The 13,535-nt window shown below is 40.4% G+C and overlaps 1 protein-coding gene across 4 annotated transcripts in view; it reads left to right on the forward strand.

Annotated features, from left to right (window-relative positions):
* Positions 1–5,841: 5,841 nt before the first annotated feature.
* unc5db (unc-5 netrin receptor Db) overlaps positions 5,842–13,535 on the forward strand; it is a 751,148-nt gene continuing 743,454 nt past the window's right edge. For all 4 annotated transcript variants that reach the window (XM_034171021.1, XM_034171024.1, XM_034171022.1 and 1 more), the window contains exon 1: positions 5,842–5,935. In XM_034171021.1, the coding sequence (XP_034026912.1) occupies positions 5,851–5,935 (85 nt within the window). In that variant the 5' untranslated portion in view covers positions 5,842–5,850. The remainder of the gene's footprint in view (positions 5,936–13,535) is intronic.

A 13,535-nucleotide genomic window follows, 5' to 3' on the forward strand; every position in this document is an offset into this window, starting at 1 on the left:
AATATGTCCATGTCCTTCTTGATATCAGGCATTTTCCCACATCTTTTACAGGACAGTGTTAGTAGCTCAGTGGTAGCTCTGGCTGGCAATCAGAGCTTGTTCCTGCGTGCACAAAACCGTCACAGTGGCATCGTTCATGTCGGCTCAGTGTTTTTGTGGTTCACTCATACGAGCTGCTCTGCCGAGATTCGCCCTGAGTTGTACTTATTCGTACTATGTGTGAAAGGGCCCTTACTTTTGGTCCTTTAAGTATATTTTGATGGTAATCACGTTGTAGTTTCACTTGTGTAATATTTTCAAAGCAGGGCATTGACATTATTGCTTTATAAGTCCACTGGTACACACTCCTGTCCAGCTGGTGGCAGTATTGCACCAACACACTTGCCAATTTCCATCTTCAAGAAGAAGATGTCAAAGTTGTGCTAATTTCATTAAATATTGATGTGTTCCATTTACTCTGGAAGTCATAAGTCATAACTGGAATGTGAGCTGAATGCATTCCATTTTCCACACAGCACTACAAGTTGGAAAATAAGCTGGGTGCCTACAAAATTTTGGACTATAGAGTGCTACAAAAAAGGGCCACCAAGGAGTCCTTATGGAAGAGAAAATATTGTCCAAAAGTTACATAAGTGTCTTAATTTTTCTGCACAGTATGTAGAGCAGTGTAGGCACTCAGTGTTGTTAGCAATAGCAACTGGGTTAACCAATATAAGCAGCACCAGTAGATAAAAAAAAAAAAAAAAAAATGCTGTATTCCATGCATAAAATACTGTAGCACCATGTCCAAACACAGCAGTAGGACAGTACTTGTAGATGATTTATTAAATCTGACACACAACAAAAAGAGACAGGAGTGCTAAAAATCAATAAAATGTCAGTTTTCACTACTGTTGCTGCTGGAGGTAGTAACCATGTTGGATTGTGAACTCTGAGTGTGGCATTTAAGAGTTGGAATTTAGCCTTCAGGGCGCGTTCCTATAGCGAGCATAACTGGTGAATTTTGGACTCTAAGTACAAATGGAATGCAACATATGCCCCAGTTTGCAAACTGAACTTTTAGATATATTTGTGTGTTTAATTATTGTTTTCTTTATTTGTTTTCTTTATCTTTTTTGGTATCAAAGTAGTTATTTTACATAGGATAGTATTTAGTTTCATAGACTTTTCTCTGTTATCTGTTGGAATGTGCATGTCTAACTGGATTTAATCAGTTTTAACACTCAAGACATTGAAAACACTGAAACCATTGAAAACATTTTTATTGTATGAGAATAAAACGAGTACAAAATTGTACATAAAAGCACACATCAATATGACAATGTTTGAAAAAAACCATAGTAATACCGATCATACATATTCTTAAATTCATTAATGGTATTAGCTTGGACTATATGGTTGGGTAAACTGCTCCAGAGGGTTACCACCCTGTTACAAAATAAATGTTTCCTTATGTTTACTCTTGCTCTTGAAACTTTGAAATGTATTGCTCTTGAAACTTGAAATTGGAAGAACATCAATATTTTCAAAACCATTCAAAATTTTATATGTTTCAATAAGGTCCCCTCTGACCCTTCTCTCTATTAAGGTGGTAAGACCAAGTTTTCTCAGTCTGACTTCATACAGCAAGTTTTCTAAACCAGGTACAATTTTAGTAGCTCTACTTTGTACTCTTTCTAGAATTTCCTTATCCTTCTATAAGAAAGGGGACTATACCTGTACACAGTATTCAATTTTTTCAAAGTAGCTTTTATACAGCAACAAAAAGGATTCTTTTGTAATGTAACTAAATGATCTCTTAATGAGACCAAGCACTCGATTAGCCTTTGCAGCTGCATTGCTAATGTACTTTGAAAATGGCAACTTATTTGTAAATACAATACCTAAGCCCTTTTCTTCAGTAACGGTTTCTATTCTGTCTCCATTCATAAAGTAATCATAACCTGGATTTTTTGCACCAAAATGCATCACCTTACACTTTTTGCTATTAAAGCTAAGTAGCCATTCATTCAAATTATCCAAATCATTGCTAACACAAGTATAATCAGCCAATGACAACATGAGATGAAACAATTTTGTGTCATCTGCAAAAATTCTACTCTCTGCTGTAAGCACACCTGGCAAATCATTAACAAAAAACAAAACTGGTCCCAAGACCAATCCCTGTGGGACCCCACTCGTAACATTCAGTGATGACGACTTGTTACCATTTGTACAAACACATTGTTTTCTGCCCCTAAGGAAATCCTCAATCCATACAGTCAATTTTCCTACAACACCATACTTATGTAGCTTGTAGGTTAGCCTGGCGTGGGGGATGGAATCAAAGGCCTTGCGGAATTCTAAATAAAAGGCATCATAAGGCAACCCTTCGTCATAAAGTCTAGACCATTCATCCAGAGTAGTTAACTAATTTGTGAGACACAATTTTCCTTTCTTTCCTTTCGCAATCACCAACTCAGTCACGGAAAGTGCAGTTTTTTCAGTTCTCAGTGGAGAAGGGAAGACAAGGCAAATGAGACGTTGTCGGTGTTAGTCTACATAGAATAGCTGTGTTCTCTCGCCTGCACAACTGCCTCAACATGTTTGAGCTCCAGGTCAAACATGTTGGTCAACAAACCGCAACACATGTCCACTTTCCAACGCATTGCCACTTTTTCTTTGCATTTTCACTTTACATGTAATTTGCCCAAAAACTCAGAGAAAGTGTCATGTTTCTGTCCCCAGAAGTAGAAAAATTGCATCATATTTTACCCCTTTATCGCCCGCCCTCACACGAGCTGCGCTGCCCAATTGTGTCAGATACAGGAGGCAATCTGCCTGACACTGACAGTGCCATTTTTAGTCCTGGAGGTTGTAGTGATCACAAGTATTTAGGGACATTTTATATATTTTGACAATTCAAAGGGTAGGAAGACCAATACAGAATTGTGGGGGAAAACATGGCGTGTTCCCACAGTAATTTTTTTTTTTTTTTTGGTAGCCCTTGATAGAGTGAAGGAGAACTGTGCCACCTAAAGGAGTGGAACCTTTACTCTCTCTCTCTCTCTCTCTCTCTCTCTCTCTCTCTCTCTCTCTCATATATATATATATATATATATATATATACTCAACAAAAATATAAATGCAACACTTTTCGTTTTGCTCCCATTTTGTATGAGACGAACTCAAAGATCTAAAACTTTTTCCACATACACAATATCACCATTTCCCTCAAATATTGTTCACAAACCAGTCTAAATCTGTGATAGTGAGCACTTCTCCTTTGCTGAGATGATCCATCCCATCTCACAGGTGTGCCATATCAAGATGCTGATTAGACACCATGATTAGTGCACAGGTGTGCCTTAGACTGCCCACAATAAAAGGTGCAGTTTTATCACACAGCACAATGCCACAGATGTCGCAAGATTTGAGGGAGCGTGCAATTGGCATGCTGACAGCAGGAATGTCAACCAGAGCTGTTGCTCGTGTATTGAATGTTCATTTCTCTACCATAAGCCGTCTCCAAAGGCATTTCAGAGAATTTGGCAATACATCCAACCAGCCTCACAACCGCAGACCACGTGTAATCACACCAGCCCAGGACCTCCACATCCAGCATGTTCACCTCCAAGATCGTCTGAGACCAGCCACTCGGACAGCTGCTGAAACAATCGGTTTGCATAACCAAAGAATTTCTGCACAAACTGTCAGAAACCGTCTCAGGGAAGCTCATCTGCATGCTCGTCGTCCTCATCGGGGTCTCGACCTGACTCCAGTTCGTCGTCGTAACCGACTTGAGTGGGAAAATGCTCACATTCGCTGGCGTTTGGCACGTTGGAGAGGTGTTCTCTTCACGGATGAATCCCGGTTCGCACTGTCCAGGGCAGATGGCAGACAGCGTGTGTGGCGTTGTGTGGGTGAGCAGTTTTCTGATGTCAATGTTGTGGATCGAGTGGCCCATGGTGGCAGTGGGGTTATGGTATGGGCAGGCGTCTGTTATGGATGAAGAACACAGGTGCATTTTATTGATGGCATTTTGAATGCACAGAGATACCGTGACAAGATCCTGAGTCCCATTGTTGTGCCATACATCCAAGAACATCACCTCATGTTGCAGCAGGATAATGCACGGGCCCATGTTGCAAGGATCTGTACACAATTCTTGGAAGCTGGAAATGTCCCAGTTCTTGCATGGCCGGCATACTCACCGGACATGTCACCCATTGAGCATGTTTGGGATGCTCTGGACCGGCGTATACAACAGCGTGTACCAGTTCCTGCCAATATCCAGCAACTTTGCACAGCCATTGAAGAGGAGTGGACCAACATTCCACAGACCACAATTGACAACCTGATCAACTCTATGCGAAGGAGATGTGTTGCACTGCATGACGCAAATGGTGGTCACACCAGATACTGACTGGTATCCCCCCTAATAAAACAAAACTGCACCTTTCAGAGTGGCCTTTTATTGTGGGCAGTCTAAGGCACACCTGTGCACTAATCATGGTGTCTAATCAGCATCTTGATATGGCACACCTGTGAGGTGGGATGGATTATCTCAGCAAAGGAGAAGTGCTCACTATCACAGATTTCGACTGGTTTGTGAACAATATTTGAGGGAAATGGTGATATTGTGTATGTGGAAAAAGCTTTAGAGCTTTGAGTTCATCTCATACAAAATGGGAGCAAAACCAAAAGTGTTGCGTTTATATTTTTGTTGAGTGTGTGTGTGTATATATGTATATATGTATATATATATGTATATATATATACACACACTCACTCATCTTCAACCACTTAGTTCACTGAAGGGTTGCAGGGGGCTGGAGCCTATCACCGCAGTCATAGGCGCAAGGTAGTGTACACCCCTGACAGGGCACCAGTCTGTTGCAGGGACCCATATGGACAAACACATTCACACCTGCACCTCTGGACAATTTAAAGTTTCCAATCCACCTAACCTGCGTATCTTTGGATGTGGGAGGAAGCTGGAGCACCCAGAGAGAACCCACGCAAACATGGAGATAACACGCAAACTCCACACAGAAAGGCCACTGTTGGGAATCGAACCCATGACCTTCTCACTGTGAGGTAACAATGCTAACCACTAAGTCACTGTGTTGCCCATATATATATATATATATATATATATATATATATATATATATATATATATATATATATATAAAATACGGAAGTTTTCCCTGAAATGTTTCCAAATTTGTATACTATCAGGATATGATTTTTAATGACTATTATTTGTCACTTGTGTAATGTATGTGTAAATTAATGTTATTTCATATTGACAACGAATCATGTTACAGCACCATTAAATAAATGTATTGCCTAACCCCCCCCCCCCCCCCCAAAAAAAAAAACAAAAAAACAAAAACAAACAAAATAAATCTCTGCATTAAGATGCGTAAAAAGAAAACCTTAAATTCGCGCCAACAAACGAGAAGTTTTGCTGCAGTGTTAGTGGATTCCACTTCTTGGGGTCTCTGTGTAGGCTGGTAGGCTTCGTCTCGGGTTCCTCCTGTCCGCCTTCCTCACAACACCATTGGTTGGCAGGAGCCACGCTCCGGGATGATGATGATGAGGATGGTAATGATGATGATGATGTCTGGAAAAGGGGAAGGGAGGGGGAATGAACTGGGAACGCTGCGCACACGCACCCAGCTAAAGTGAAGTAAAGATGCTTCTTCCCTCCCGAGCCACTGTCCACGTCCAGTTCGCCACACCGTCCCTTTTCCAGCTCGACAGCAGGAAGTTGCGCAGTGGCGGCTCGCAGGAGGAGGAGAGCGGAGGTACCAGCGTGCCGGAGCGCCGTCACTCCTGCGCCGTGGAGAGCTCCGCGACGGCATGGGTGCGCTGACAAAAGGACGTTACCTCTCCGCCACGAGCCTCGTGCTCCTCGTTTCGTGCACGGCATCGGTGATCTCCAAAGGTAAGGCATGCGTCCGTGCGCACGTACGCGCACTGCGGGTGTCACTGCGAGAGACTTCATCTTGTGCCATCCGCGTGGTTACGCACCAGTTGTCACAGTTCTGCTGTGCGCTTGTGATGCTTTCTTTCACACAGAATAAAAACTCATGCTTGGATATGTCTCATTAGGATTTCTGACTCCTCTTCTCACTTCTTGTGACACCTGTTTTAGCTTTCCCCTTCTTTGTTCCACTGCGCAAAACAAAGCCCATCATGCCATATCTTGTTTATTTGTGAGTGCATTTATTTTAACCAGCTAAAATGATGCAAAGTGCCCTCTTCTACTTGTGTGCTTATTGCAGCCTTTGCAACAGGACCGCGCTCCGCTCAGGAGTGTGTCGGTGCTGCTGTGCAACAGGCATGTCAGCGCATTTTTAATTTCTTCCTGCGACTTTCTGCACAATGAAAGCGCAAAAACCTTCATTTAAAACCATCTCGGATATCATGAGTTGTATGTGGGAATAAAGAGCGCGTTTGCGCTGCGGATGCTCGCAGGACGCACGCAGTTCAGTCCGCGCAGACACACAAAACGCACTGACGCGCCCAAAACTAAAAGGATGGACGGGAGGGGAGGGAGCAGGTGTGGCTTTATTTGATATTTTGTGAAATGCACTGAAGCTGCAATGACTTTTACGCAAAAGTCTCCAAGATTGGAGGCAGTAGTGTGTATTTAATAGTTTGAATCATACTGGTGAGCAGAGATAAAGACAGAGCAGAAGTCAAATAAAACATTAGTACCAGGAGAGGCACCCTGAAGCCGATTTATGAGGCGGTGCATTCTGAGATCTGACATGAACTGGATTATTTGTACTTCATACACACCTGTGGACTATGATTGTGTGTGTGTGTGTGTGTCTGTCCTCAATGGAAAAGGCTCACCGCTCCCTATCAGGATGTGCCACTTTAATGGCTGAAGCAGAGGATGTAGGTTACAGGTGAGCGTGTGTGTGGTGATGTGACATTGGTGTTGGACTCACCCACTCTGAACTCACTCTGTGGCCCGGCGAGGTGCAGAGCCGAGTGCAGTAATAGATTGAGGTCACAGCATTGTGACTTCATTGCCACCACAGTTGCCGGGTGTGCAAAGCCTCCTATTAAATTGTGTAAAGACCTCACTCCAGCTGTTCCACTTTATTGGTGAATCTAGGGAGGGTGGAGGTGCACAGGATCTTATATTTTGTTTGTTTATTGTTTTATTGGTAAAATAGGAGAAAAAAGATTATCGAAGGTCTGCACTTTTGTTTCTGCAGATGATTTGACGACAAAGAATATAATATTGCAAATCAGTGTTGTTAGTTTCCGTGTGTGTGAATTCAATTTAATTCAATTCAGTTTATTCATTTTATATAGCGCCAATTCACAAGTGTCCCCTCAAGGTGCTTCACACAAAACAATAAAAAACACGATAAAATGAATTAAAAGATTAAAAAGCACAATTAAAAGATTAAAAGGCACAATAAAAGAGTAAAATTATAAATAAAAAGCATAGTAACACAATATGCTAGCCATAAGAAAGAGAAAACAAGTGCATCTTAAGTCTAGACTTGAAAGTCTCCACAGAATCTGACTGTTTTATTGACACAGGGAGATCATTCCACAGAACAGGGGCACAATAAGAGAAAGCTCTGTGACCCCGTAGACTTTTTATTCACCCTACAGACACATAGTAGTCCTGCATCCTGCGAACGCAAAGCCCAGGCCGGTACATAGGGTTTAATTAGGTCAGCTAGGTAGGGAGGTGCCAGTCTGTGAACAATTTTATAGGCTAGTAGCAGAACCTTAAAATCTGATCTCACAGAGACAGGAAGCCAGTGAAGCGATGCCAGAAGGGGTGTAATATGGTCAAACTTTCTGTTTCGTTAAAAGTCTGGCAGCAGCATTTTGAAACAATTGGAGACCTGTGGTAATCTAGAAAATAGAACATTGCAATAATCCAATGTAAAGACCTCTTGGGTCTAAAGCAGCACACAGTGCAAAGTGTTTCCAACTGAGGCAGTTGTCATTTGCAACTTGTGTAAGTGCTGTATTTTCCAGCGTTTAAGTCACCTTTTTCTGTATTTTCAGTGCTTTAAGTTGTGATTTTTGTGTATTGTTGTAGTGCACTTTTTATCTTATCACCGTACATTGACAGAAAACAAACATTTGTCAAATATAATGACATTTTCTTTTTAGTCATACTGTTATCAATGGAATATTGATTTAAAGTGAAAAACACAAACTTGAAAATAACCTGAAAATAACAAAACTTGTTTTTTCAGCCTACGGCAGTATCGAGAGATCTTACATGTTTTAAAGATGATCAGGGAAATTTCCCAGCAGCCAATAGCCAAGAAAGTTTAAATTACTAAATATGTGGCAATTCTGGACTGTATGTGGTCATTTGACCTAATGTTTTCTAGCGCTTCTCTCTTAAAATATCAAAATTTCAATTTTTACACTCTTTTATGAGTCTTGTAAACATGCACTGGTCATTCTGAACACATTGCATACTTTGGAAAATAAATCTGTCTGTCTGTATGGCCAGTGACTGTTATGCTGCTTTTGATTTCATTTCTTCAGAAACTTCTATGTGGCCTCCAGTTTGTAGTGTCAGCGGAAATGTGCTATACAGTATTTGACCAATAGATATCAGTACTCTGTAATGAGCTGTTGCATAAAGTCCTTGTCAGACCGAATGATGAATAATAACCACGTAGCATGAATGTTTTTGTGCGAGTCGAGTTGTTCAATAAACATGGGAGAATAGTAGCTCTTAGAGGCTCTTAGACAGTGGTGGGCACAGATAACCAAAAAATTAACTTCAATAACAGATAATCAGATAACTGAAAAGTTATCTTTGATAAAGATAAAACGATAAACCACCCAAAAATGTATCGGAAGTTACAGATAACCGATAACTGATAAATTCCAGTATTGTCTCTGGTACATTTGCAACTACTAACAAACTGAATTTTAGTCTTAACACCTTGATCGCTTCTGGTAGCATCAAAAGCGACAATAGACCCAAACAATGAGCCCGCACTTCTGTCTTTGAACATCTTATCCCCTGCTATAAGCTCTTGTTTACTACATGACTTCCAGCACAGAAGCACATTCAAAGCTCAGCTCTCTACCCAACCACAATGCTCCGGTCAGGCGGAGGTCTTGGAAAATAAAGCAATGCTGAGTTATGGTGTGGTGTATAAATAAAATTAATACTGATAGAATAACTCCATTAATGTCAATTTTGTCATTTGTACAAAGTTAAAATATAACATATTTTAATGTTGAGTAATAAACAAATTCTGAAATTCTGTAACAAACACAGACAGATCGCAAAGGATTCTGGGTAAAATGTGCCTCTGCTAAACACTGATTGGTTGAGTCATCCATTATGTAAACCAACACGTTAATGTGACGTGTGTCGTGTGTTGGTCTTTACAGATAAATGTGCTTTTGTAAAATATTCTATTTTTTATTTGTAAAAACAGGCATTTTTACAGAGCCCTGGAAGTGTCATCGCAAAATGTTTTGCATGTGGAGAGAATGTGCACTCATTTTATTATATTGTGTGCTCATTGTATTATATTGTGCACGTTTTAGTATATTGTGCACTCATTTTAAGCATCGTTTGAGTAAAATAAGGGCATGATCTACTTAAACGTGGCCACAATTTGTAAAACGTGCACTCAATATTGTCTTGACACATAAATGTTGGCTATTAGCCAACAAACCAGCAGACAGTGTGATACATTTCCCCATTAGAAATGGACCTGGTCAAAGTCTATCATCATGGTTTGGGCGCACAAGGACATATAGAGAACTCCAGCTGCCCAGTATGACATCATCTGGAGTTTAAGCACATTAAAAAGGATGCTGAGGGTGAAGCGTCTCCCCGTTGTGAGGATGACAATTTAGGTCATATTATGAAGTTCATTTTGAATGAAAGGAAAACGTGCGCACGTTTTATTAATTTGTGGTCTCAATTAAAGGAAAACGTCCGCACAAATTATCATGGCCAGAAAAAAATATCACTTTAAGTGACCTCTCCAGGGTTCCATACTCCCATCGAGTTTTTGTAAATTAAGTTTGGAAAAAAAAAGCTTCTGTTCACACTTTGCTTCTGGAGACACGAGTCCGACGTGTGGTTTTTGAACATACAATGTGTGTGTTCTCATTTTCCTACAAAGGATAGAGCAGTTTCTTCTAGAAGCAGCTCTCCTCTGTTTTGCAGAGGGTAGAACTACACATCTGCTACGAAACATTTAACATGTAGGTATTCAACTGATTTTAAATTTTATAAATGTTTGTAGCTGTTCAGCTTTATTTACCACGTTATCGGTCTAAAATTATTGGACAAAGATTTATCGCAAGATAAATAGTCCGATAATGGTTTATAAAGTCATCTAAAAAGGTAAACCGATAATGAAAACATTATCTTTGAAAATTATTGGTTATTGGATTATTGGAACTGTGCCCACCACTGCTCTTAGAGGCAGATTATTCAGCTAACAAGGCTCATCTCTGAGCATGGTGCTAATTTTATGAAGTGCTAAAGCAAAAATAGCGCAGGACAATTTGTGTATGAGGTACGATGAGGACAAATGAGGATGTTAGAGGCATGTTAGTGGTGAATATGAGACTGTTAGAGGCCCATTATCCGAGTACCTGGAGGCTACGAGGACAAGACAGACTACATACAACAGAGCAGGCTCCACTCTGAGAAAGCCCTTGTAGCCTTTTTTTTAACATCTGATCTTGCAATTCCTTCAGAAGAACATCATATATGTGGCTCATTATTCAAATAATCACTGAAATTTCAGAGAAATCTACACATGGTTCATTATTCATGGCTTTATTATTTGGTCTGACCAGGGCTTAAAGCTTGAAGTGATGCTGCTTTTGGTGAAACAATTGGCTGAGAGGTGTGTTGAAGTGTGGATTCACTATCTTTGTTGCATATTGTTCATTAATGTGAAATAGTCACCCCATTACATTTTCTGAGATGTTATGAGCACCCACGAGTTCCATCTTAATGATGTGGGGAAAATAAAGAAATTGGCCACATAAATTACAAATTTGCACTTGTCCAATTTGGACAACATAATTCAATAAAACACCTCTGTTAATTATATAAATCAATGAGAGAAACTGACTGTCAGGGACTATTTTAATTAAGAGCCTGTACAGTAACCTTGTTTGTCATTTTACTGTATTTAGTCTTTTTTGTGACAGCCATGTAAGAGTCATCGCTGAGCGTAATGTTGTCATTTCTGTTAGAAGTGTTGATTTTGAATAGCTGATGTATACGTAAGTGAAACTGACACAAAGTGAAATTCAGGGCAGTATTTGGTTTTCTAAATGAAATCAACACAGTTGAGTGCAGTTACACTCAACTGGTGACATCATAAAACATCTTGGTTGACATTAATGGGCAAAACATCCATTTTAATACAGTTATACGGATCAGCAAAGAGCAAGAGTTAAAATTCTGACATTGTTAAAGGTAAAATGAAGGCCAGTTTGTCTCTGGTAAATTAATTTTAGTGAAACAGGCAAATCATTTTAATACAGGTACACTGAGTTGTGCAGAACAACGGTTAAAATTCTAACAGGGTCAGAGGTGACACGAAGGTGAGCTTTTCTCTGAAAGATTAATTTTGCAGAAAAAGGAAAACCATCAGAAGACAAGTCGCTCTCACAAATACAAATGTTTTCTGAAGAAAATCAGAATGCCACAACAATAAATCACAGTTTACACAAAACCAGAATGATTCAAAGAGGATTTTTAACAGATATTCACATAAGAAATAAGACATCTAGCTGCAGGGCAATGCATGCTGGGAGGGTCTGACAGGCGTTAGCGGTTCAATTTTTGTGTGTTTGTGAGCTCGCTACAGAAACATCTGAATAAAACTTGTTTTCTGACCCAAACCTTACAAACAACCCGTTCACTGTCCTTGTTAGGAATTTTTCTTAAATTTTTGTCATAAATGAGCAGCATGTGCCGGCCTTATTTTAGTATTTATTCATATTAATGACATGCTTTGCATTATCTGTGTAGGGTTAAATGTGAGTGTGAAATGGATGGGTTATGAGGTTCAACAAAATGCACGCAGTCAGCCTCAAGCAAGAAAATTGTGGTCATTTCTCAATTTTACTGTACTTGCTTTTGTATGATGCGGTTTCATACGATGTGCTCGCAGAACTGTGCCATACCTCCAGGAAAAGCTACAGGACTTGCCTGGAGGATAGGGAAATGCAGGAAGAGGTGTTGCTGCTACGACTTGGACCCAGTAAGTGGTAGAAGAAAAATGAATTATTCAGTGGTAAATTAGTTATACTTTTGGGTTATGTTAATGGAATTATAATGCAATTATATTATTTTTGTCAGATTTTAAACTAAAACAACTACATAGTAATTAAAAATTCATTCAGTTACTGAAAATCTATATTTGGATGAGAGAAGGCGAAAAGTACATGACTCCTACCCAAGGTCTGAACCAAAAAAAAAAAGACTCCAAATATGATCAAACTGATGAATGCAGGAAGTTCTCTAAAATCACACCACTCACAAATGCATCTGTTAGTACGAGGGATTGTTGCATAAATGAAGCCTGCATGGAAACCTGCATGCATACAGTTGTATAAACTGAAAGTCTTTCTGGCATACTGTCGTTGTTTTAGCCGTATAGAATTGGTGTGAGCGTATAGTGCAGGCAATACTCAGTGCTTTGTGGCAGCAGCAACCCTGGGTTCGAATCAAGGTCACAGCATGAGTAATATCAACGATTGAACGGTTGTTTAACTCAGCCACATGGGGTGGGCAGCCAGTACATTCTGAGTGCCGGTCCCAAGCCCGGATAAATAAGGAGGGTTGCATCAAGAAGGGCATCTGGTGTAAAATATGCCAAAATTAAACATGTAGATGACAAATCGAATTTCCACACTGGATCAGTCGAGGCCCGGGTTAACAACGACCGCCACCAGTGCTGTTGCCCAACAGGGTGCCGGCAGAAATTGGGCTACTGCTCGGTGAAGAAGAACAAGAGGAGGAAAACATGTCCAGAGACAGCTGGAGAAGAGGAAAACTAGAAGTGTGGAAGTGAGAGTCCGGAATTTGAATGTTGGCAGTATGACTGGTAAAGGGAGAGAGCTGGCTGATATGATGGAGAGGAGAAAGGTAGACATGTTGTGTGTGTGCAAGAGACCAAGTGGAAGGGAAGTAAGAGCAACAGCATAGGTGGTGGGTTCAAGTTGGTGTATCATGGTGCAGACAGAAAGAGAAATGGTGTTGGGGTCATTTTAAAGGAAGAGCATGTGAAGAATGTGTTGGAAGTCATATGAGTGTCTGACAGGGTGATGAGTGTGAAGTTGGAAATTGAAGGGGTGATGATGAATATCATCAGTGCATTTGCCCCACAGGTAGATTGTGAGACAAAGGAGAAAGAAGATTTTTGAAGTCAGTTAGATGAGGTGGTGGAGAGTGTGCTCAAGCATGAAAGAGTGCTGATAGGAGTGGACTTCAGTGGACATGTTGGTGAAGGGAACAGAGGTGATGAGGAAGTAATGGGTAGATATGG

This window comes from Thalassophryne amazonica, chromosome 5, assembly GCF_902500255.1.
Source record: "Thalassophryne amazonica chromosome 5, fThaAma1.1, whole genome shotgun sequence".
NCBI classification, from domain to species: domain Eukaryota; kingdom Metazoa; phylum Chordata; class Actinopteri; order Batrachoidiformes; family Batrachoididae; genus Thalassophryne; species Thalassophryne amazonica.